A 22574-nucleotide genomic window follows, 5' to 3' on the forward strand; every position below is an offset into this window, starting at 1 on the left:
TGACAAGCAAACACATTATGCCTTACTGAGCTGGAATCAAAGAGAACTAACCACTCATTTGAATTCTTCATTAATGTATAAAATACAAACAGTACAAATAAGTAATCTGACATAGTACGAGATTGTTAAAACGTTAATACTCATAATAAATAAGAAGAAAACCAACACTAAAGCCCCAATCCAGTCATTGGGCACACGGGAATTTGAGGAAAACACACACACACACACACACACACACACACACAACACAAGTGTACAGATTTCTTCCCTTCACTACCACAAAATGGGAAGTCTATATTGTTAGAAAAATCCACGAACAACAACAAGGTATTTTTGGACTAGGGCTGGATCTGAACTGCCATTTAGCACAGTTTCAGGATTTGGATTAACTGCATCCTAACTACGTTATGTGAGTCCACATGACTATATAATCCAGTTCAACACACAGTTCATTTGGAATATGAAACTGCAACACTCCTTTCCATTTTCTTCTTATACATTCACAGTGGCATGTAAACAGATCTGATTGTCCAAGACACAGCATGAATTCTAATAATAGTGGGTTGTGATTCCAACAACACAGTGATTCCAGCCATGAAAGTCTTCGACAATACATCTAATAATAGTGATTTAACACACACATCATTTGCTCATGCTTACCCACTTTGGTAACCTAGTATAAAATTAGTTGCATGGAGCTATTTCTACCAATACCCCATCACCATAAACATAATGCAATATATATTTATCGATCATATATACAGATGCACTGACCCTGAGCATACACTTGAGCCTGATTATTAGGTCTGGCAAGGGATCAAAGTGTACAGTAAAATAAGAAATATATATATTTATATATATGTGGTATATATTACCCCTTAAAATAAATACTCAAACAATTAATCACTACCTTTTTCATTGAGTGCATACCAAAATAAATAGTTAATTCAAGCTGCTACTAAGGCATCGACGTCTTCCATTTCTAGCACTAAACAATTTAATCTCATTGGCTAAGGCTTACCATGATACAACATTTAACACTGCATTCAGCATTAGTTCAGTTTTCCTTTCCCAAACAGATTCTGCTATGCTAAAGTTTGGATTAGTACAAATGGAAAATCAGGTGGAAAACACAGCTTTGCCATGTTAACATAATAAGGTAATATTTGCTGCCGAAGCTTGAGTCAAACCGCTGAGAATGAACTCAAGGACCTTTAACTCCTGACAACACAACAGAGATTTGCATTATAACATTAAATAAAACCAAACTAGTATTTAGTAAATAACTTTGGCACTTAGAATGTTATTATTATTCTTATTATTATAAAAAGAAAGATTCAATTTCGTAGCACATCAAAAAGTGCTAAATTATATTAAAAAATACAACACAAATAGCTAGATCATTTGCAAGTTTCCTAGCAAATTGCTAGAATAACAGCTTTGGATCAGTGGTCAAGATGGACTCCTATTGCTTGGTCTCAAGTCAGGCATGGACAATCTTTGGCCCTCCCTCCAGGTGTTTTGGACTTCAACTCCCACAATTCCTAACAGCCTACGGGCTGTTAGGAATTGTGGGAGTTGAAGTCCAAAACACCTGGAGGAAGGGCCAAAGTTTGCCCATGCCTGACTTAAGTCAACTCACAGAGAATGCACAAGACCAAAACTGCTGAAATACTTTGACCGGAACTGATGCATCTAGGCTTGAAGATCAGCAGCGGAAAGGCTGCTAGATTTGCCAAGTGCGACTTATCTTCTGCCCTGCGTTAAGGTTCTCTCATTTGCGTCGTTGCCCTCTCTGTTGCTTGGTTTGCTTTCGTGTCCCGAGACACCGTTTGCCTGGAAGCTGCTATCTGCAGGACAGAGTTCCTGCAAGGCCCTTTCCACTTCCTCCTTCTTGGCCAAAGCACTTCCTGGCATCTTTGGCAAAGTCATCTGAAGAGCGCACCACAAAGCTGTGCGTGTTTTCCGCGTGAAGAAAGCCAGGTCTTTAATAGCGGCGGCCAGAGCAAGGATATCTGTAACAAAAAACAGTTTGCAATCAATGTATTGTTGAAAGCTTTCATGGCCGGAATCACTGGGTTGTTGTAGGTTTTTCCGGGCTATATGGCCATGTTCTAGAGGCATTTTCTCCTAACGTTTCGCCTGCATCTATGGCAAGAATCCTCACTACCTCTGAGGATGCTTGCCATAGATGCAGACGAAACGTCAGGAGAAAAAGCCTCTAGAACATGGCCATATAGCCCGGAAAAACCTACAACCACCCAGTTTGCAATCAATTACAGCAGGCATGGGCCAACTTTGGCCCTCCCTCCAGGTGTTTTGGACTTTGGCTCCCATAATTCCCAACAGCCACTGACATCCAAAAAACCTGGAGGACCCAAGTTTGCCCGTGCCTGATTTGCAGATTCCGTTGGTTCCATTTTTGTAGTAACCTAACCCAATCTTTCCATGTTTTGGAAAAAAAATGTCTTTTGAATGTTCCACACCCAAAAATGTTTGGAAAAAACTGACATAGAGCAGAAGTCCTCAAACTATTTATTTATTTACTTACTACATTTATATACCGCCCCTCTCAGCCCAAGGGTGACTCGGAGCGATTAACAATAGGCAACAATTTGATGCCAGTGTAGTTACAGCAAAATTAAAAAATTAAAACAATCATAAATACTTTAAAATACTAACAGCAATATAAAACATAAAAATTGTACACAGCATTTAAAACATTATCAAAGCATCTCCATATCAAATCATTGTCCGGTTGTGTCTTCAGTTGTCCAAACTAAGGCCCGTGGGCTGGATACGGCCCTCCAAGGTCATTTACCTGGCCCTCGCTTGGGGTCAACCCAAGTCTGAAACAACTTAAAAACACACAACAACAATAACAATCCTATCTTACCCGCCAAAAGCAGGCCCACACTTCCCACAGAAATACTAATAAGTTTATATTTGTTAAAATTGTCCTTCATTTTAATTATTGTATTACCGTATATACTCAAGAATAAGCCGACGCGAATATAAGCCGAGATATCTAATTTTACCCCAAAAAACTGGGAAAACATACTGACTCAAGTATAAGCCGAGGGTGGGAAATGCAGCAGGTACTGGTCAATTTCAAAATAAAAATAGATACCAATAAAATTACATTAATTGAGGTATCAGTAGGCAGAGGCGGCCCTAGGTAATTTTCAACGGTAAGCAAACAGTATTTTGTCCCCCCCTCCCCCCAAAACCAATCACTGATATATATTTTCTGTTCATCGTGGGAGTTTTGTGTGCCATATTTGGTTCGATTCCATCATTGGTGGAGTTCAGAATGCTCTTTGATTGTCGGTGAACTATACATCCCAGTAACTACAACTCGCATATATCAAGATCTATTTCCCCCCAAGAGCGCCTCAAGAGCGCCTCTGGGCAAAATCAACTATACTGCAAACGCTTACTTTGCGTAATGGGTTGAGCCGCCACTATCAGTAGATCCAATGTTTTTGAATATGTACATAAAACTGTAATTTAAGATAACTGTCCAACTCTGATGAAACCATTATTTTCATCTTCTTCAGTGTAAATGTGCTTATGTATCCTTGCAATAAGAGAATATAATAAATGTAATAATTTAGTAATAAAAATTAATTATTACATTTATTATTATTATTATTTTATTGATTAAAATAATGGAAATGTAGTAATAAGAGTTATAATAGAGTAAAATAATAAAGGTAAATATTAAATGTAGTAACAATAATAAAGTAAAATAATAAATGTAATAATACTAATAGAGTAAAATTATAAATGTATTACAAATAATAATGATAACAGAGTAAATTAATAAATAACCTTGACTCGAGTGTAAGCTAAGGGGGACTTTTTTCAGCCTAAAAAAAAGAGCTGAAAAACTAGACTTATACTTGAGTATATACAGTATTTTTAAGTGTTTTTTGCACTACAACTAAGATATAAGCAAATATAATCTAGCCCTCCAACAGTTTGAGGGACTGTGACCTGGCCCTCTGTTTAAAAAGTTTGAGGACCCCTGATATTGATTGTTGATAGAAAACATAGAATACTAATATAGACATGATTACGGTTTGCAGAGAAGCAGAGAGAGACAGATAGATTTTGGAGTGTGCTCTTTCTCACTTCATGAGCTGCTGAAGGAGTTTATCCAAACAGACAAAGGAAGTCTATTTTAAACCTCTCATTAAAGAACATTATGTGAGCTGATGCAACTGAGAACAGTGTACATATGTTGTTCTGAACTTCAAAGAGTAAACTACTTGTTCTTTACTGTTCACCTTCATGGCGTATTTTCTTTCTCTGGCAAGGCAGTGTGTGGGCTGACCAATTGTGAACTACACATAGTTTATTTTACATCACACCACAGGAATCACTTGCCTTTTTCATTATGGTGACGAGATGTCCGTTGCCTTTGAGGATTAACCGAATTCACCACCTCAGCCTTGCGTCTTGCTTGCGTAGCCCAGATGGCTTCCAGGTGACGTCCCAAAGTGGCCGATATGTTTCTATGAACAGGACTGCCAGATATGTGCTCCATTTTCTCTAGTAAAGTGTATACCTAAGGAAAAAGGTGACCAATGCTTCGCTATACTTTTTAATCTTGGAGAAGAAAAAGATTACCAAGCACATAGGGTCAAGAACAAGGCATGGGGATGCATCTACACTGTAGAATTAATGCAGTTTGGCACTACTTTAATTATCAGGGCTCAAAGCTATGGAATCCTGGGAACTGTGGTTTGACAAAACACAGACACTCTTTGGCAGAGAAGGCTAAAATCCCTGAACAACTCCCAAGATTCCACAGTACTGATCCACAGCAGTTGAAGTAGTGACAAATTACACTCATTTTGCAGTGCAGGTGAAACCCTGGACACATGTACGCACTTCACATGTTCACTCCACAAATAAAGCTATATTGCAAAATGCGCTGCCATTGTTGTTCATAATTTAAATAATAATAAAAAACTTTATTTATACCCCGCCACCATCTTCCCAATGGGGACTCGGGGCGGCTGACATGAGGCCAAGCCCAACAACACAATACAATACATAAAATCATTCATAATACAGTAACAGAGAGAAGGCCACATGTACAGAATAAGATACTAAAGCTAAAAATGTGGGGTGAGTTAGGGGTGGAGCAGATTTATTTGTGTGGGAGAAACTCTTCAGGAATTGAGTTGAGAGGCGTCTTCGTAGGCGAGGAGGGAGTGTACTCTAAGGACAGATGTTGAGGGGTCATGGCAATATCAGGTTGTATGGTTAATCACCAAAGGCACAAGTTTATGTTTATGAGTTTTATTTTATTGTTTTGTATTACTACTGTTGTTGTTTTTGCTGATGTACTGTGGATTCGGCCTCATGTAAGCCGAACTGAGTCCCTTGGGGAGATGGTAGCCGGGTATAAATAAAGTATTATTATTATTATTATTATTATTATTATTATTATTAAGAGCCAGGTTTTAAGATTCTTCTTAAAACTTTCTAGGGTGGGGGATTGCCTAATCTCGCCAGGTAATATATTCCACAGCCGGGGGACCACTAAGGAGAAAACGGCAGGGGCGAAAGCAGAGCCTCCCCCGAAGATCGAAGGGATCGGGCAGGGAGATACGGTCACGAAGGTAGGCAGGTCCCAAACCGTTTAGGGCTTTAAAAGTGATGACCTGTACCTTGAATTGGGACCGGAAAATAAATGGCAGCCAATGAAGCTCCTTAAACAGGGGGATTGTCCACTCTCCATAATTCGCCCCCGTTATTAATCTGACTGCCAAGTGTTGGACAAGTTGTAGTTTCCAGGCCATCTTCAAGGGAAGCCCCACAGTTCTATTTACAGTTCTATTTCCCCTTTATTTTCTAAGTAGACTAAGGCATTTTTCCCATGATTCTGAAAGGACTGCCGCAACTGCACGTCATCATTATGAAACGTATTACCTTTGCATGCTCTCGAAATTGGTCCACAATCAGACGATCTACTCTGGAAGGCTTTGCAGGAAGCCGAGAAAACGGAGCATTACTTGACCCGGATACGCGCTTCCCTGGGAAATGTCTTGCTAGATCTGCCTCTGCCTGAAGAGAACACAAAAATAAAGATCTATATCATTCTACTCCTTATTGCATCTGAAGTAGTTGAACAACACTAATTCATACGACTGCTTTTTATTGGAGATGTTCGTTTAAATGCTATTCAGAACTGGCAGCAGCATCACAACCACCTGGTTTGCTATATTGACATTGGGTTGTTGTAGGTTTTTTCGGGCTATATGGCCATGTTCTAAAGGCATTTTCTCCTGACATTTCGTCTGCATCTATGGCAAGCATCCTCAGAGGTAGTGACATTGGTTTGAGTTCTTTCAATTCTAGATTCGCAACAGAATAAAACATCTTGCAGAGTGTGCATTTAGTAAACAGAACTTGCTGTGAGTATAATTACTATATCATTGTTGTGTATATTATATATCTTTGTTATGCATATTGTATGTCCAATGCAACTAAAATAAAGTGAAGAAAGGGGGTCAGGAAGACAGTTCCATCTTGTCTCCTGTGTTATGCTAATAATATAATATAATATATTGTATATACAAATATTTATAATATTATAATATTACAATATAATAGTAATAATAATATAATTATATATTTTATATTATATGGAATATAACTAATAATATTATAGTATAATGGTACAGTACAATATAGTAATATATAATACTGATATTGTGCTATGCTAATAATATAATATATTGTATGCATATATATCTTGTAAGCCACTCTGAATCCCCTTCGGGGTGAGAAGGGCGGCATATAAATGCCGTAAATAAATAAATAAATAAATAAATAATGTAGAACTAACTTTAGCCACTATGTATGTTCCCTTTAGGATCCACTTCTCAGAAATATCACATAGAAAAAAAGAGTACTGTTAATAGACCACGTCTCAAGTGTTGAGCTTTTGGATATGTGAGTAAGCAGTGTGTATATATACATTTACAAGCTTTATGTTCCTAGATGACAACTTGTATGTTTGTATTTATAATATGTAACATTTACAGGTCCAACCACCTTATGAAGGCTCTTGTGAGTCGAAACCGCTTGTGAGGAAATGTTGGGGTCTCATCTATATAAATAAATATATCAGGGGTCCACTCAAACTAAGGCCCGAGGGTCGGATATGGCCCTCCAAGGTCATTTACCTGGCCCTCGCTCAAGGTCAATCTAAGTAAAAAAAACGACTTGAAAACACACAACAACAATCCTATCTCATCAGCCAAAAGCAGGCCCACACTTCCCATTGAAATACTAAGTTTTAAAAATTGTTCTGCATTTTAATTATTGTATTGTTTGTAAGTGTTTTTGCACTACAAGTAAGATATGTACAGTGTGCATTATGAATTCATTCATGTTTTGTTTCAAATTATAATCCATCCCTTCAACAGTTTGGGGGATTGTAAGTGGCCCTCTGTTTACAAAGTTTGAAGACTCCTGATCTATCTATATAAATAAAAATGTAATGTTCGTTTGTGGGATTAACATAACTCAAAAGCCACTGGACGAACTGACACCAAATTTGGACTCAATACACCTATCAGGCCAACAAGGAACCATCACTCATAAAAACACAGCAGAAGAGACTTAAAAAGCCAAAAAAACAAAAACAAAAATTACATTACAATGCACGCGCAAAACCACACACATATACAGTATATATGTAAACACACATATATACACATATGCAAATATATACACAAACAAAACACATATACACAGACTGGGCCACAGCAATGGATGGCAGGGGATGGCTAGACTGTACTAAAGACATAAGAAGCACTCTTACTATACATATGAAGAGGAGTCAATTCATATTTTGAGAAAAGAACAAGTTCTTTTCAATATGAATGTAACACTTGTTTTATTGGCTTTATTTATGTTTGTATGTATGCATTGCACTTTTATGTGTTTCAATACTGATGCATCATAGAATTTTAGATACCTTAGATGCAAATGATAGGTTCTAATCAAAAGCTGTAATGCTGTAATGCTGTCCTTAGACGAGGCATGGGGGCAAACTTGGGCCCTCCAGGTGTTTTGGACTTCAACTCCCACAATTCCTAACAGCCTACCAGCTGTTAGGAATTGTGGGAGTTGAAGTCCAAAACACCTGGAGGGCCCAAGTTTGCCCACGCCTAGTATATGGCATACCAAACTAACAGAAGCAGATATAGCTGCTGCTTATGTTATTTATTGTGAACTCCACTTATGTTACCCACCTTTTTGCGTTCCCTCTCTAGCGCTCTAAGCTGTTCATAACACTCTTCCAGGTGAATGTGGAGCTCATTGGCCGGCCCGCTGCGACTCTTTGGAGGCCTGTAGTGGTTCAGAGGCGGCGGAAAGGCAAAGTACGGCGCAGCTGTATTATCTCCTCCGCAAATGTCACTGATGAAAGGACTGATGCGTGAGAAATCCTCACAGCGGAAAAGATCGGCAAGTTCAGACAACGGAAACGGCAGCAGGGAAAAGGCAGCAGGGTTAAATGGCGACGGAAACAGAGGAGGAGGAAACAGAGGAAAATGAGGCAGGTGTTTATAACCAGATATCAATGGGAAAAGAGGGAGGAAAGAAGGATTGATGTAGTCAGGAAAGATGGCACTGTTCTGTTCCTGATTTCTTCTCAAGACATCAAACTGTGTTCGATCTGGACCCGGGAAGCCCGCATGTTGACTCCAACTGTTTTTATGTCTCCTTTCATTCTGCCCAATTTTCTCATCATTATTGTTTCGATTCTGCTTCGTGTCATATCTATGGTACTGTGCAGATGCATTTGCAGAATACTGCTGTGATATACAGCTGGAGGAAGCGGTAAGTGGCATTTTACCAAAGCTTCCCTCTGTATGCAGTGCAGAATCACCCTGGGAGGATCCAAGAGGGTTATGCTGTTTCTGACTTCCAGAGCAACCGGAATATCCTGAATTGTGGGAAACATCTGTGAAAAACTGCAGTTTCCTGTCCCTTCCTGAGGATAACATTGGCAAATGTGGAGACTCATTTGCAGAAGGCCCACCTGACCGAGGACCTGAAGATAACTGAGAATTAATTTGCATTTGCTTTCCATACATTACACTTGATAAAGTGATTGGATTTTGTGTTTTAGCATCCAGCCAGGTGTAACCATTGTAAGATGAATCCATATTCTCTGCAGCTGGCTTCAGAGACAGCTGATTATTAGAGTCTTTCCCAGGATGTACAGGGTTCTTACATTCAGTATGGACAAAATTGGTCCTATTGGAGTGGTTTTGTGGACAAATTTCCTCAAATTTCACATTCACTCCCTCAGGAAAGCTATTCTCCTTATTAAGTGATTGACTGAAGCTAAAGTGCCTGGAGTCGTGAGCAGCTGAAAAGGCTCTTTTAGCACACAAACCGTTTTCCTTCGCCATTGGGTCCCACATTCTATCCACAGCAGCGTTAGACAAATGCTCAAAATACTTGCTTGATCCTCCTGTGACATTTCTCCCAAGCTTGCCTCCAGCAGGATCAGTTTTGGGGGATTCTCTGTAGGTATTGGTGCTATCTTTCATTTGAGGCCGAGATGCTGAAGTGCTTCCACCATGATTCTTCTCATAACTGAAGAAAGTGATCCCTCCATTCTTAGAAGTGTTGTCGTCCAAATTGGGCATCTTTGAGAGCTCATGGGGAGAAGGCATGAAAGGCTGTGATGGTGGAAACTGGGACTTGATCACATGCAGATCCTCACATTCTTTTTTAAATAGCCCTACGGAGGAGGCCGTTCCTAGGTTTTCTTCACAAAGCTTCGGAGAACTAGCAGAATTGCAGTTTTCACTTTCCAAACATTTCACGGGAAAAAGCCCCGAGAAACTCCCGTCGTTTTCAAAGTTGGGTGACCACACTGGGGGAAACAGTCTTGACAGTGAATTCCTGAAATAACAAGAGGTTTCAGAATTAAACATGGGCTGTCTCTACCGGCTGTCAGGAACTGCAGAAGTTGAAATCCAAAAGACCTGGAGGGCCAAAGTTTACCCATTCCTGCTCTAGCCAGTGCAAAAGCTAGTTGTGAAACCAAAATTAAGGGGGGGGGGGAATCCATTCTTAGCTGTTTGGGAAACAAAGTAGAGATATAAGTGCCAAGTACTGAGTCTAGGTTCAGCAACATTGGATTCACGATAAAGTTCTTCATGCCAAATTCCTGGACCTTTAACTTTGTTTGATTCCTGTTTTAAGCGCCTTCGCTGTTATTTTGCCTTTGAAATCAAGCCTCCGGTTTTATTGACTTCTTTGGACTATTTCTCTTTGGATTAATTGCTCTTTTTACTTCCTAATCAATTGGATTTACCTTTTACTGTGGATTACTTTTTATTGCTTTGGCTTGTATTACCTTCAATAAACTGCTTGCTATTTTAACTCAACTAGGTGATGTTTAAAGTCAGAGGGAATCTTGCTTTCGAGTGCAACAAGGATAAAATTGATTTTTCTTGATTATAAAAACCCTGGAAAATTGGGGAAACAAAGAAAAGAATTCTCTGTTCTTACACATAGAATCATAGAATCAAAGAGTTGGAAGAGACCTCAAGGGCCATCCAGTCCAACCCCCTGCCAAGAAGCAGGAATATTGCATTCAAATCACCCCTGACAAATGGCCATCCAGCCTCTGCTTAAAAGCTTCCAAAGAAGGAGCCTCCACCACACTCCGGGGCAGAGAGTTCCACTGCTGAACGGCTCTCACAGTCAGGAAGTTCTTCCTCATGTTCAGATGGAATCTCCTCTCTTGTAGTTTGAAGCCATTGTTCCGCGTCCTAGTCTCCAAGGAAGCAGAAAACAAGCTTGCTCCCTCCTCCCTGTGGCTTCCTCTCACATATTTATACATGGCTATCATATCTCCTCTCAGCCTTCTCTTCTTCAGGCTAAACATGCCCAGTTCCCTAAGCCGCTCCTCATAGGGCTTGTTCTCCAGCCCCTTGATCATTTTAGTCGCCCTCCTCTGGACACATTCCAGCTTGTCAATATCTCTCTTGAATTGTGGTGCCCAGAATTGGACACAATATTCCAGATGTGGTCTAACCAAAGCAGAATAGAGGGGTAGCATGACTTCCTTAGATCTAGACACTATGCTCCTATTGATGCAGGCCAAAATCCCATTGGCTTTTTTTGCCGCCACATCACATTGTTGGCTCATGTTTAACTTGTTGTCCACGAGGACTCCAAGATCTTTTTCACACGTTCTGCTCTCGAGCCAGGCGTCCCCCATACACAGATCTATGCAAAATCAAGCTTAGGCTGCCATCCTATGCATGTTTACAGTAGAAAGTTATTTCAATGATATATACCATGTGTAAGCACTTGGACCTTCCCACATATATTATGCTTTGGCTAAGGATGTTAGCTGAGACATATTTTCAATTAAGCTTTACAGTAACTAGTTATATAAATAGTTATCAATTTACCAATCTGTAGCATGTTCCTGCTTGTTTGGCTCTTCCAAGATGTTTGCCACTAAACCAAGCACATCAGGGCCGTGGCCAAAATGCGATACATTTTCTTGTGACCTGAAAATAAAAGTGGGGAAAATATTACAGTCTTAATCAATTCCTTACATGAGTGTGTTATTATGTTGCTTCAGGTTCTGCAACACACTTTCAAATTTTAGGATACAGACAGTTGCCAAGTTATGAACAAGATAGATTATGTAGGTTTGTCCTTAAACTGAATTTGTTTGTAAGTTGGAACAGGTACATGTTCAAGTGTAACTCCAACCAAATATATAAAGGTAAAGGTTTCCCCTTGACATTAAGTCTAGTAATGTCTGACTCTGGAGGTTGGTGCTCATCTCAATTGCTAAGCCGAAGAGCTGGCATTGTCCGTAGACACTTCCCAGGTCATGTGGTCAACATGACTACATGGAGTGCTATTACCTTATCGCCAGAGCTGTACCTATTGATCTACTCACTTTTGCATGTTTTGAAGTGCTAGGTTGGCAGAAGCTGGGGCTAACAGCGGGAGCTCACTCCGCTCCGCGGATTTGAACCACTGACCTTTTAGTCAGCAAGTTCAGCAGCTTAACCTGCTGCACCCTCTGGGGAAACCCAATATATATATATATAAAGATACATATATATAATACATATAAGCTTTGGATAGCATGGAGGACTGCCTGTATATGGATTAGGATGCATAAAAGAAACAACATAATGGAAACATTTAAAGAAAAGGAATTATGAGGCCAAGATCACTGGAAAGTTTGTTATGCAGCAAAAATGTTATAAGCATTGTTTTAACTGCAGTGAAATGATCCAGTTAGCTAAAGCAGCAAGGACATCTGGGAAGAATTTTTTTTCCTACTGTTTATAACAGTGTACGCACATGAAAGATGGGTTTTTTAAGTCTCTATTTTTTAATATACTGCTTGTATTACTAGACTTGGGGTGTTAAATGTCACAACCATCATTCCCAATTGGAGGGAGGAACGTGAGACAGAACAATTTCCCCTCCTTATGTCTTTCTTTACTTTCTGACCGTGTAAGAACTCATGGACTTTTCTTATTTACAATGAACATAACAGTCCCAGCAGAACTGCACATCAAAATCAAGTAGGATTGAAAAAAACATTACACCTGCTATGCCAAACAAGCCTATACAGTACCCTTTTTTCAAAATTAAATAGAATGAAATTTAAAATATGCATAGGAACCACACAAAGTAAAAAAAAAAAAGGACAAGTTGCATTAAGGAACAGGTGCTTGTCATCATCTAAAAAACAACAAGGATAAAAGATTCAGCCTGGAGTTAGTTCAGCTGCAGAATTTTCCAGAAAGAGCCACAAGAGGGCAATCCTACCTTTTTCTGATGTGGTCAGGGAATGAAAGAGTAGAATGGGAATCATCTCCACAGGTTGACCAGCTACCATAGAACTGCGGAGGCCCCATGGCGGAGGGCGTATTTGTTATTCCTCCAAACAGCAGGGGGCGCAACTGGGCCTCCATTCCATGTTGAGTGCTATTTACCTGAGTTGCAATTAAATAGAGAGCAGTTTTTAAAATTAAACAACTTTACAAATCAAACAACTCAACAAACATTGCCACTAATGATGAAAAAGCAAATAGTTTTGTCTGTGCATCAAAAGGTTTTTTTTTTTAAAAAAAGCTATAAAGTTTTATAAAACTATATAAAATATGTATAAAATAGTTATAAATGATCTGCATATGAGGATTTCTATAGTTAATGGGGGATTACTGCAAAAAAAATCTTCTAGCATGCTGTTCTTGCAGGCACAGGTATTTGAACACTGGGATTTTGTGGTATTTTATTTGATATTAGAAAGATCAACTACTAAATTGTCATCTTTAGTAAAATTGTATGATGCCTCATAACACAAGATACAAGTGTGTCTGATTAGGTTTATTATGTTTTATTCAATTACTTATTTTTGGCTAGTTATCAAAAGTTTTTACTGACATTGTTTTATGTATTGTCTCAATTTGGTTTGTTTTTTTGTTTCATTGTTTGTTTATTTATTTAAAGCATTTACTGTATATACTCAAGTATAAGCCTAGTTTTTCAGTCCTTTTTTAGGCTGAGAAAGTCTCCCCCGGCTTATACTCGAGTCAATGTTACTTATTATCTTACTTTGTTATTGTTATTATTATTACATTTATTATTTTATTGTTGTTATTATTACATTTATTATTTTACTCTATTATTATTATTATTATTATTATTTTACTCTATTTATTATTATTGGAGGACATGTAAGCATATTTACATTGAAGAAGGTTAGAATAATGGTTTAATCAGAGTTGGACAGTCTTATCCTGAATTAGAGTTTTATGTAAATATTCAAAAACATTTAACCTACTGATGCCTAAATTAATATAATTTTATTGGTATCTATTTTATTTTGAAATTTGCTACTAGCTGCTGCATTTCCCACCCTTGGCTTATATTCGAGTCAATCCATTTTCCCAGTTTTTTATGGTAAAATTAGGTGCCTTTGGGTTGGCTTATACTCGAGTATATATGGTATATCCCATCCTTCTCACCCCTGATGAGTGACCCAGGGTGGCTATTAAGGCACTGAATTTTTGCCACTTTTGTTTGGAAACTTCCCTGAGTCCCCTAAGGGAGATAGGGTGGGTTATAAATAAAGATAATGATGATGATTCATTACAAGAATACATATATTGAGCATCTGCAATGATAGCCGTCTTGTCTTTACTTAACCATGTATACAAGTCATGGTACATTTCTTACTTCCTACTTTTGAAAAAAATGGAGAAGTTCTAAAGAAAACTTAAAACACATCCATGTTCTAGCAGATAAGGTTACTGTACATGCTTCACAATGAACTCCCAGTTATTAAAAATGTACATATTTTCCATATACTTAACAGAGTCGAAAACCACAATGGCATATGATGAATTGAAATTTATATATGAACTTTGCACATTTTCTCTCACTCAAGGAGAACATCAACAACTATAATGTTTAGGACATACATTTGATTTTTCTGAGCAAGGATCAAGTTAATTCCCCTAAACCTACCAGCTGTTAGGAATTGTGGGAGTTGAAGTCCAAAATATCTGGAGGACCAGACTTTGGGTATCACTGCCACATCACATGCTTTTGCATACCAAAGATTACATTCTGGGGGGGGGGGGGGAGGAGGATTTCCTATTTTCAAGTAGCCCTGTCTAAACCAATAGACATGGAAATATCTGTTTTATATAATTACAAAGTGAATTCCCTCCCAAGGACTCACCTGTGGCTCATAATGACCAAATGCGTCATTCTGCTTCACCATGTCCCCACTTTCTGCATGCAAACTTTTGTTTCCAAAGTGAGCATTTCCAAACAAACAGAGATTGGGAGTCATAACAGGTTTCACCTGTGTACAGATAAACGGTTGCAAAACAGTGAAACTATTCCTGAGGACAAATTCAGTAGCATGCAGAGCAATATGCTCAAGAAAAAAGAACTACAAGAGTAGTTTAAACAATCCAGTTTAGTATTATATATGAAATAGAAAAACTATGTTCAGCAAACTCAGTATTACCTTCTTTCTCCTGGGATTAAATTCCCTTTGTATGGATATTTTTCCTATTACAAACTGGACCACAAGAATCATAGAGTGGGAAGAGACCTCATGGGCCATCCAGTCCAACACCCTGCCAAGAAGCAGGAAAATTGTATTCAAAACATCCCCGACAGATGGCCATCCAGCCTCTGTTTAACAGCCTCCAAAGGAGCCTTCACTACGCTCCAGGGCAGAGAGTTCCACTGCTGAACAGCTCTCAGAGTCAGGAAGTTCTTCTTAATGTTCAGATGGAATCTCCTTTCTTGTAGTTTGAGGCCACTGTTCCATGTCTTAGTCTCCAGGGCAGCAGAAAACAAGCTTTGCCCCCTCTTCCCTGTGACTTCCTCTCACACACCTCTCACATACTTATACATGAGTTTTATTAAAGTATTTTCGATCTCTCCGCTGAACAATATACCTCTATTGATGTAGAAACAAAGCATTTGGCATCATCATTGGCACCCAAATACCTGGGAGTCACTCTGTACCGTGCTCTTACCTACAAGAAGCACTGCCTGAACATCAAGCAAAAAGTGGGTGCTAGAAACAATATGATACGAAAGCTAACTGGCACAACCTGGGGATCACAACCAGATACAGTGAAGACATCTACCCTTGCACTATGCTACTCTGCTGCTGAGTATGCATGCCCAGTGTGGAACACATCTCACCACACTAAAACAGTGGATGTGACTCTTAATGAGACATGTCGCATTATCATGGGGTGTCTGCACCCTACACCACTAGAGAAATTACACTGTCTAGCCGGTATTGCACCACCTGACATCCGCCGGGAAGTAGCAGCCAATAGTGAAAGGACCAAGGCCGATACATCTCCAGCTCATCCCGTTTGGGTATCAGCCAGCACGTCAACGACTTAAATCAAGAAATAGTTTTCTAAGATTTACAGACACACTCACTGCAACACCTCAGCAAGCAAGAGTCCAAAATTGGCAGGCTCAAACCCAGAACCTCAATCAATGGCTGATACCCAATGAGAGACTCCCCCCTGGGCACACAGAAGACTGGGCCACTTGGAAGGCGCTGAACAGACTGTGCTCTAGCACCACGAGATGCAGAGCCAACCTTAGGAAATGGGGCTACAAAGTGGAATCCACAACATGCGAGTGTGGAGAAGAGCAAACCACTGACCACCTGCTGCAATGCAACCTGAGCACATGCACAATGGAGGACCTTCTTGCAGCAACACCAGAGGCACTCGAAGTGGCCAGCTACTGGTCAAAGGACATTTAAACAACTACCAAGGTTGCAAACTCTGTTTTGTCTGCTTGTTAAAAATTTGTTAAAAATGTAATACAATTGTCTGGTTGATACTGACACAATAAATAAATCATCATTATTGTCTCAAAAGGAACTCCCTTTAAAAAAAAAAAAACTGTCTGATTTCAGATTTACTAATGTAAACCCAAGAGAACTAGCCTGGTAGAATGGTTTACATGTAGAACTAAGGTTTCTGAAAGGATGGGTTCAGCCTTGTAAATCTGTTTGGTGACTCAGAAAAGGTAATACTTTTTCAGCCTTATAGGAAGGCAACAACAAAGTTATTTCCCTTACCTCATTTAGCTTCTGTTGCCATTTATACTTATTTTATACACATAATAAAGAAGGATAAACATATACTACCTCTTCTTTAGTTTGCTTGACAAACTGCATCACTTTTCAGATACTCATATGCACACTCGCTCATGAACAATATAGCAGAACCAGCAATTTCTGGATCTCAGCTGTGGCAAATTCAGCCATCGTCAGTATTTTGGAGCTGATACCTTACAGATTGCAGCTGAGACCCATAGGCTACGAACTCACACATTACTCTGGTCATACAAGGACAACAGTAAAACCCTGCTCAGAAGAGTTAAACTAACGTATATTGCCTCTTGTTGACTCCAGACTAAGCCATGACTGGCAAATAGGTGTCAATAGATTATTCCCAAGAAAAAATGACAATTTTGGAAAGGCTGGGGAGAAGTTTTTGGGTCCAGGGCTAAATTAAGATATTTAAACAGTGTGTGTACTCAACAAACTATTTCTTTTTAGTATGGTTTACCAAATAAAAATCAAGCATGCTATATTATTATTATTATTATTATTATTATTATTCTGACACAAAACCACAGTATGTCACAGCAAACAAGATCTATATGCTGGATTTCGTATCACAAAATCACAAGTCGAACACTTCCCAAACATCTAGGACTGTGTGGTGTATTGTTGAATGATGCGTACAGAGCCAAGTAAGGTGGCCTTTTGCAATTATTATTACTATTATTATTATTATTATTATTAGCAACAGCAGCACAGCAGCAGCTGCTGCTTTGCCTCTCAATCAGGACATAACAGGATATACAAACATACATATAACAGAAACATACAAATATATCTATATAAATAAAAATGTAATGTTGGTTTGTGGGATTAACAGAACTCAAAAACCACTGGACGAATTGACACTAAATTTGGACACAAGACACCTAACAACCCAATGTATGTCCTTCGCTCAAAAAAATTTGATTTTGTCATTTGGGAGTTGTAGCTGCTGAGATTTATAGTTCATCTACAATTAAAGAGCATTCTGAACCCCACCAACAATGGAATTGAACCAAACTTGGCACACAGTTCTCCCATGACCAACACCAAATACTGGAAGGGTTTGGTGGGCAGTGTCCTTTGGTTTTGGAGTTGTAGTTCACCTATATCCAGAGATCATTGTGCACTCTAACAATGATGGATCTGGACCAAGCTCTACACAAATATTCAATATGCCCAAATGTGAACACCGGTGGAGTTTGGGGAAAATAGAATCCTGACATTTGGGGGTTGTAGTTGCTGAGATTTATAGTTCACCTACAATCACAGAGCATTCTGAACCCCACCAACGATAGAATTGGGCCAAACCTTCCACACAGAACCCCCATGTGGGCCACAGCAACGCGTGGCAGGGGATGGCTAATCAAATAATATAAATATAGCAATAAATAAAAACAACAACAGTATTTCTAAATACATTTAAGAAATTTTCCAGAAAATATCCGCCATTGCTCAGGTTGAAGGCTGCTTCAGCATCTCTCGCTAACCCAACCGTTTATATCTACCTTCTTATGTTTTCTGCATTTAAGACTTTTTTAAAAGTCCACCAAACTCTAGAAGAAAACATTTTTTTAAAAAACCTACTCGGATGGCCAATTTAAACAGTCTTGAGTGCAATTCAAAGAATGATTGCTTACATTTTACACTCCCCTTCCCCAATCTGAACACGGGAAGAAATTGTCAAAATGGTTCTGAAATCCCCAAACAAACCTGCTCTAGAGTTACACTAGGTGCTTCCTGCATGTGTGGGCCATCAAGAATGCAAGCTTCTAAGGGAGAAAGGAGGAGCTATATGTAAATGCATTCTGCGTGGCTCTTAACTCCAATGTCAAAACCTAGGCTAGTCAAAAATGTGTTCAGCCGCCCCCAACTCCGCTGCTATGGGACACTTGGGCATGACAACTCTTCCGTTACTACTTGCATACAGAAGCTGTTGCCAGGTTATTGTAGTGCCTCTTTCTCCATGCACCAGAGAAACGGGATAAACAAATAAGCAAGGGGAACACAGCCATGACTCTATCTAGATACTTAGAAGAATATTATCTATTCTTTGCACAGTTTCCAAGCAACAACCGTTGATCTACACACAACAGGCGCAAAGCCTGGTGTTACTTTACCTCCAGAAAATATTCTCCATGCGTACGATTCCTAATGAAACAGATCTGGAATGATAAGCTTTCTTCTTCATACCCTTCAATTATTTTGAAACTGCAGGCTGCATTTTCCAATTTGAAAAACATTGCGCTTATTACATTTTGGCCCTCACTTTCACAGCCCTGCCTGATGTCACTAGAATATCAGTATGTAAAAGGATTATGGGAATTGTAGTCTGCTTTACAAAGCAAAACATAAACAAAACCAAAAAAATTCCATTGCACATCCTGGCCTAACTGGGCCAATATGAGAGGGAAAAGACATTACACAAGCATGTAAAACTTCACTAGATTCTTCGCCATTGTGATCTCCCCAAACTGTGGAAAAAGCCAGTTGTTCAGATCTAGTTACTTTCAAATAGTGCATTCCTAATCCTCCTGACCTTGCCAAGAGCTCCTATTTAAACATGAATGTATGTGTCATGTAATAGGAAATTTCTCACTGTCATCTAAAACAAAACGCACAACCTCAACCCTCACTTTCAGAAGGGAATGAGATAAGCTTAATTAACTTAATCTTCAGTTTTATACTGCAAGAGGAGGGTTTGTGTTCAAACCCAATTTTTCCTTTGCACAGATCTATAGACTAATGCTCATTTTCTCACCTCTCAACAAAAGTTTGCTCCAGGCACTGTCAGGCCATCTAATGCTAATCAAGGTGGTCAGTTGAAACATTCACACCTAGCTCCAACAGACAAGAGTCCTTTGTCTCACCCTGGTCATTCCACAGATATATAAACCCTTTTTCCTAGTTCCACCAGATCTCACTACCTCTGAGGATGCTTAACATAGATGCAGGCGAAACGTCAGGAGAGAATGCCTCTAGACCATGGCCATATAGCCCGAAAAAACCTACAACAACCCAGTGATTCCAGCCATGAAAGCCTTCGACAATACAATGCTCATTTTACCCCATCCCAACCCCAAATCTAACTGTAACCCTTTTACCTTATGTATTATATTTGTTATATTATATCATATAGCACACAATAGATATTTCATTATATCTTAGTTAATATATTATGTAGTGTATGATACATTATATTATATAATAGTTTATATATAATCACAAGAAAATAACAAAAATATAAAATGCAATTACAATCTAATATATAAATGAATAAAAATATTTATATTTAAAATAATAGGATAGAATTAAATTAAAATAATTACTTTACATTAATTTGTTATATTATGATATAGTATATGATATATATTATACTAGCCGTCCCCTACTGCTGTGACCCAGTTTGCGTATAAGTGTTTTGTGTGTATATATATTTGTGTATATGTGTATTTGTGGTTTTGCACATGCATTGTAATGTATTTTTTATTTTTCAGCTTTTTAAGTCTCTTCTGCTGTGTTTTTCTGTATTTTATGAGTGATGGTCACTTGTTGGCCTGATTGGTGTCTTGTGTCCAAATTTGGCGGCAATTAGTCCAGTGGTTTTTGAGTTATGTTAATCCTACAAACAAACATTACATTTTTATTTAAATAGATTATATATTTGTTAAAATATATATATTGTTTGTTATATTATAAATTATATATAATTATAATAAAATAACAATATAAATATATTAAAATACAGACTATAAAATACATTTAAATATAATTACGATAAAATAAAATAAAATAAAAAATACAATAATAAAATATAGAAATATAAAATACAAAACAATACAATTATTTATATCTAAAAACAACTTGTACTTTATTTATTACATATGTTAAATTATATAGTATAAGATATATATATTATTACAAAAATGATAAAAATATAAAATACAATAATAAAATATAGAAATATAAAATATAATACAAAACAATACAATTATTTATATCTAAAAATAACCTGTACTTCATTACATATGTTAAATTATATAGTATAAGATATATATATATATATATATATATATAATATTACAAAAATGATAAAAATATAAAATACAATTATAATAAAATATATAAATATAAAAAATACAAAACAATACAATTATTTATCTCTAAAAATAACGTACTTTATTTATTACATGTTAAATTATATAGTATAAGATATATATATTATATTAATACAAAAATGATAAAAATATAAAATACAATGATAATAAAATATAGAAATATAAAAAATGCAAAAATACAATTATTTTTATCTAAAATAACTTGTACTTTATTTATTACATGTTAAATTATATAGTATTTTATATATATATATTATATTATTACAAAAATGATAAAATATAAAATACAATGACAATAAAATATAGAAATATAATATATAATACAAAACAATTATTTATATCTAAAAATAACTTGTATTTTATGTATTACATATTATATATTATATTATATTATTACAAAAATGATAAAAATATAAAATACAACGATAATAAAATATAGAAATATAAAATATAATACAAAACAATACAATTATTTATATCTAAAAATAACTTGTACTTTATTTATTACATGTTAAATTATATAGTATAAGATATATATATATATTACATTATTACAAAAGTGATAAAATATAAAACACAATTATAATAAATATATTATATAGTATTAGATATATATATATATATATATATATATATATATATTATATTATTACAAAAATGATAAAATATAAAATAAAATAATAATAAAACATAGAAATATAAAAAATACAAAACAATACAATTATTTATATCTAAAAATAACTTGTACTTCATTACATATGTTAAATTATATAACATATATTATATTATTACAAAAATGATAAAAATATAAAATACAATTATAATAAATAAAATATGTAAATATAAATTAGAATATATTAAAATAAAAAAAATAAAATTTACTATAATTTACTAAAATAGCTTAACAATTAATTTAATATTACAGCTGTTATATTATAGGATAGAGTAGATCATATATATTAGTTAATCTGTGTGAGATCCGGCCTCACCTCCAGAGAGCCCGCCCCGTCCGCCACCATCTTGAAAATGCCTGCTCTTCCTTTTTCCGGTGCTTAGCAACCGCAGCCGGCCGTCGACTGATTGGTTGACAACTTGATTGACAAGCGAAGGAGCGGGGTTCCCTTCAACCGCCTTCCTCCCATTCGCTGTGAGGGGAAGGAGGCGGGCATTGCTGACTTGGCCCCGCCCCCTCCTCGCGCGCTTTTCTCCCTCGCTCGCGCCCGTAACGGTCACTTTGAGCCCCGCCCCTTAGTCTGCTCAGCCAATCAACGCGTGAGTAGAAAAGGGGGCGGGCTGCCCCTTTTCTACTCACGCGTTGATTGGCTGAGCAGACTAAGGGGCGGGGCTCAAAGTGACCGTTAACAGCTGTGAGTCAGCAAATAAAGCCCACACTCTCTCAGCCTCAGAAATGGCTTCAAACATATATTATCATTTAGTTAATATATATTAACAAATATATAATATATATTATATTATATTATATTATATTATATTTTTCTTCTTGTGCCATTTGGATATTTATATGAAAATGTATTATATATTATATAATAATTTAATATCTATCTTATATATATATATAGAAATGCTCTGGTCATAATGAGTGCCTTAAAAACAAAAAAACCAATGAACGAAATCACACCAAATTTGGCAACAAAACGTCTCACTACACAAGGAGTGGCCATCACTCAAAACATTTTGTCATTTGGGAGTTGTAGTTGCTGGGATTTATAGTTCACCTACAATCAATGAGCATTCTG

General features: G+C 37.1%; 1 protein-coding gene across 2 annotated transcripts; it reads right to left on the reverse strand.

Moving 5' to 3' along the window:
• Positions 1-1552: 1552 nt before the first annotated feature.
• Positions 1553-21871, reverse strand: LOC132779028 (meiosis-specific coiled-coil domain-containing protein MEIOC-like). 2 transcript variants are annotated; one of them, XM_060782674.2, is made up of 8 exons: positions 21807-21871; positions 14780-14905; positions 12859-13025; positions 11469-11570; positions 8280-9945; positions 5947-6081; positions 4393-4573; positions 1553-2015 (listed from the first exon to the last, which is right to left on the reverse strand). In XM_060782674.2, exons 1-8 carry the CDS (start codon positions 21834-21836, stop codon positions 1747-1749), a joined length of 2676 nt encoding a protein of 891 aa, XP_060638657.2. In that variant the 5' UTR covers positions 21837-21871; the 3' UTR covers positions 1553-1746. The 2 variants fall into 2 exon arrangements, with proteins under 2 accessions (XP_060638657.2, XP_060638658.2); XM_060782675.2 differs by lacking the exon at positions 14780-14905 and having other exon boundaries at positions 21807-21865.
• Between the last annotated feature and the right edge of the window lie 703 nt (positions 21872-22574).

Source organism: Anolis sagrei, chromosome 6 (assembly GCF_037176765.1).
Source record: "Anolis sagrei isolate rAnoSag1 chromosome 6, rAnoSag1.mat, whole genome shotgun sequence".
Classification (NCBI taxonomy): domain Eukaryota; kingdom Metazoa; phylum Chordata; class Lepidosauria; order Squamata; family Dactyloidae; genus Anolis; species Anolis sagrei.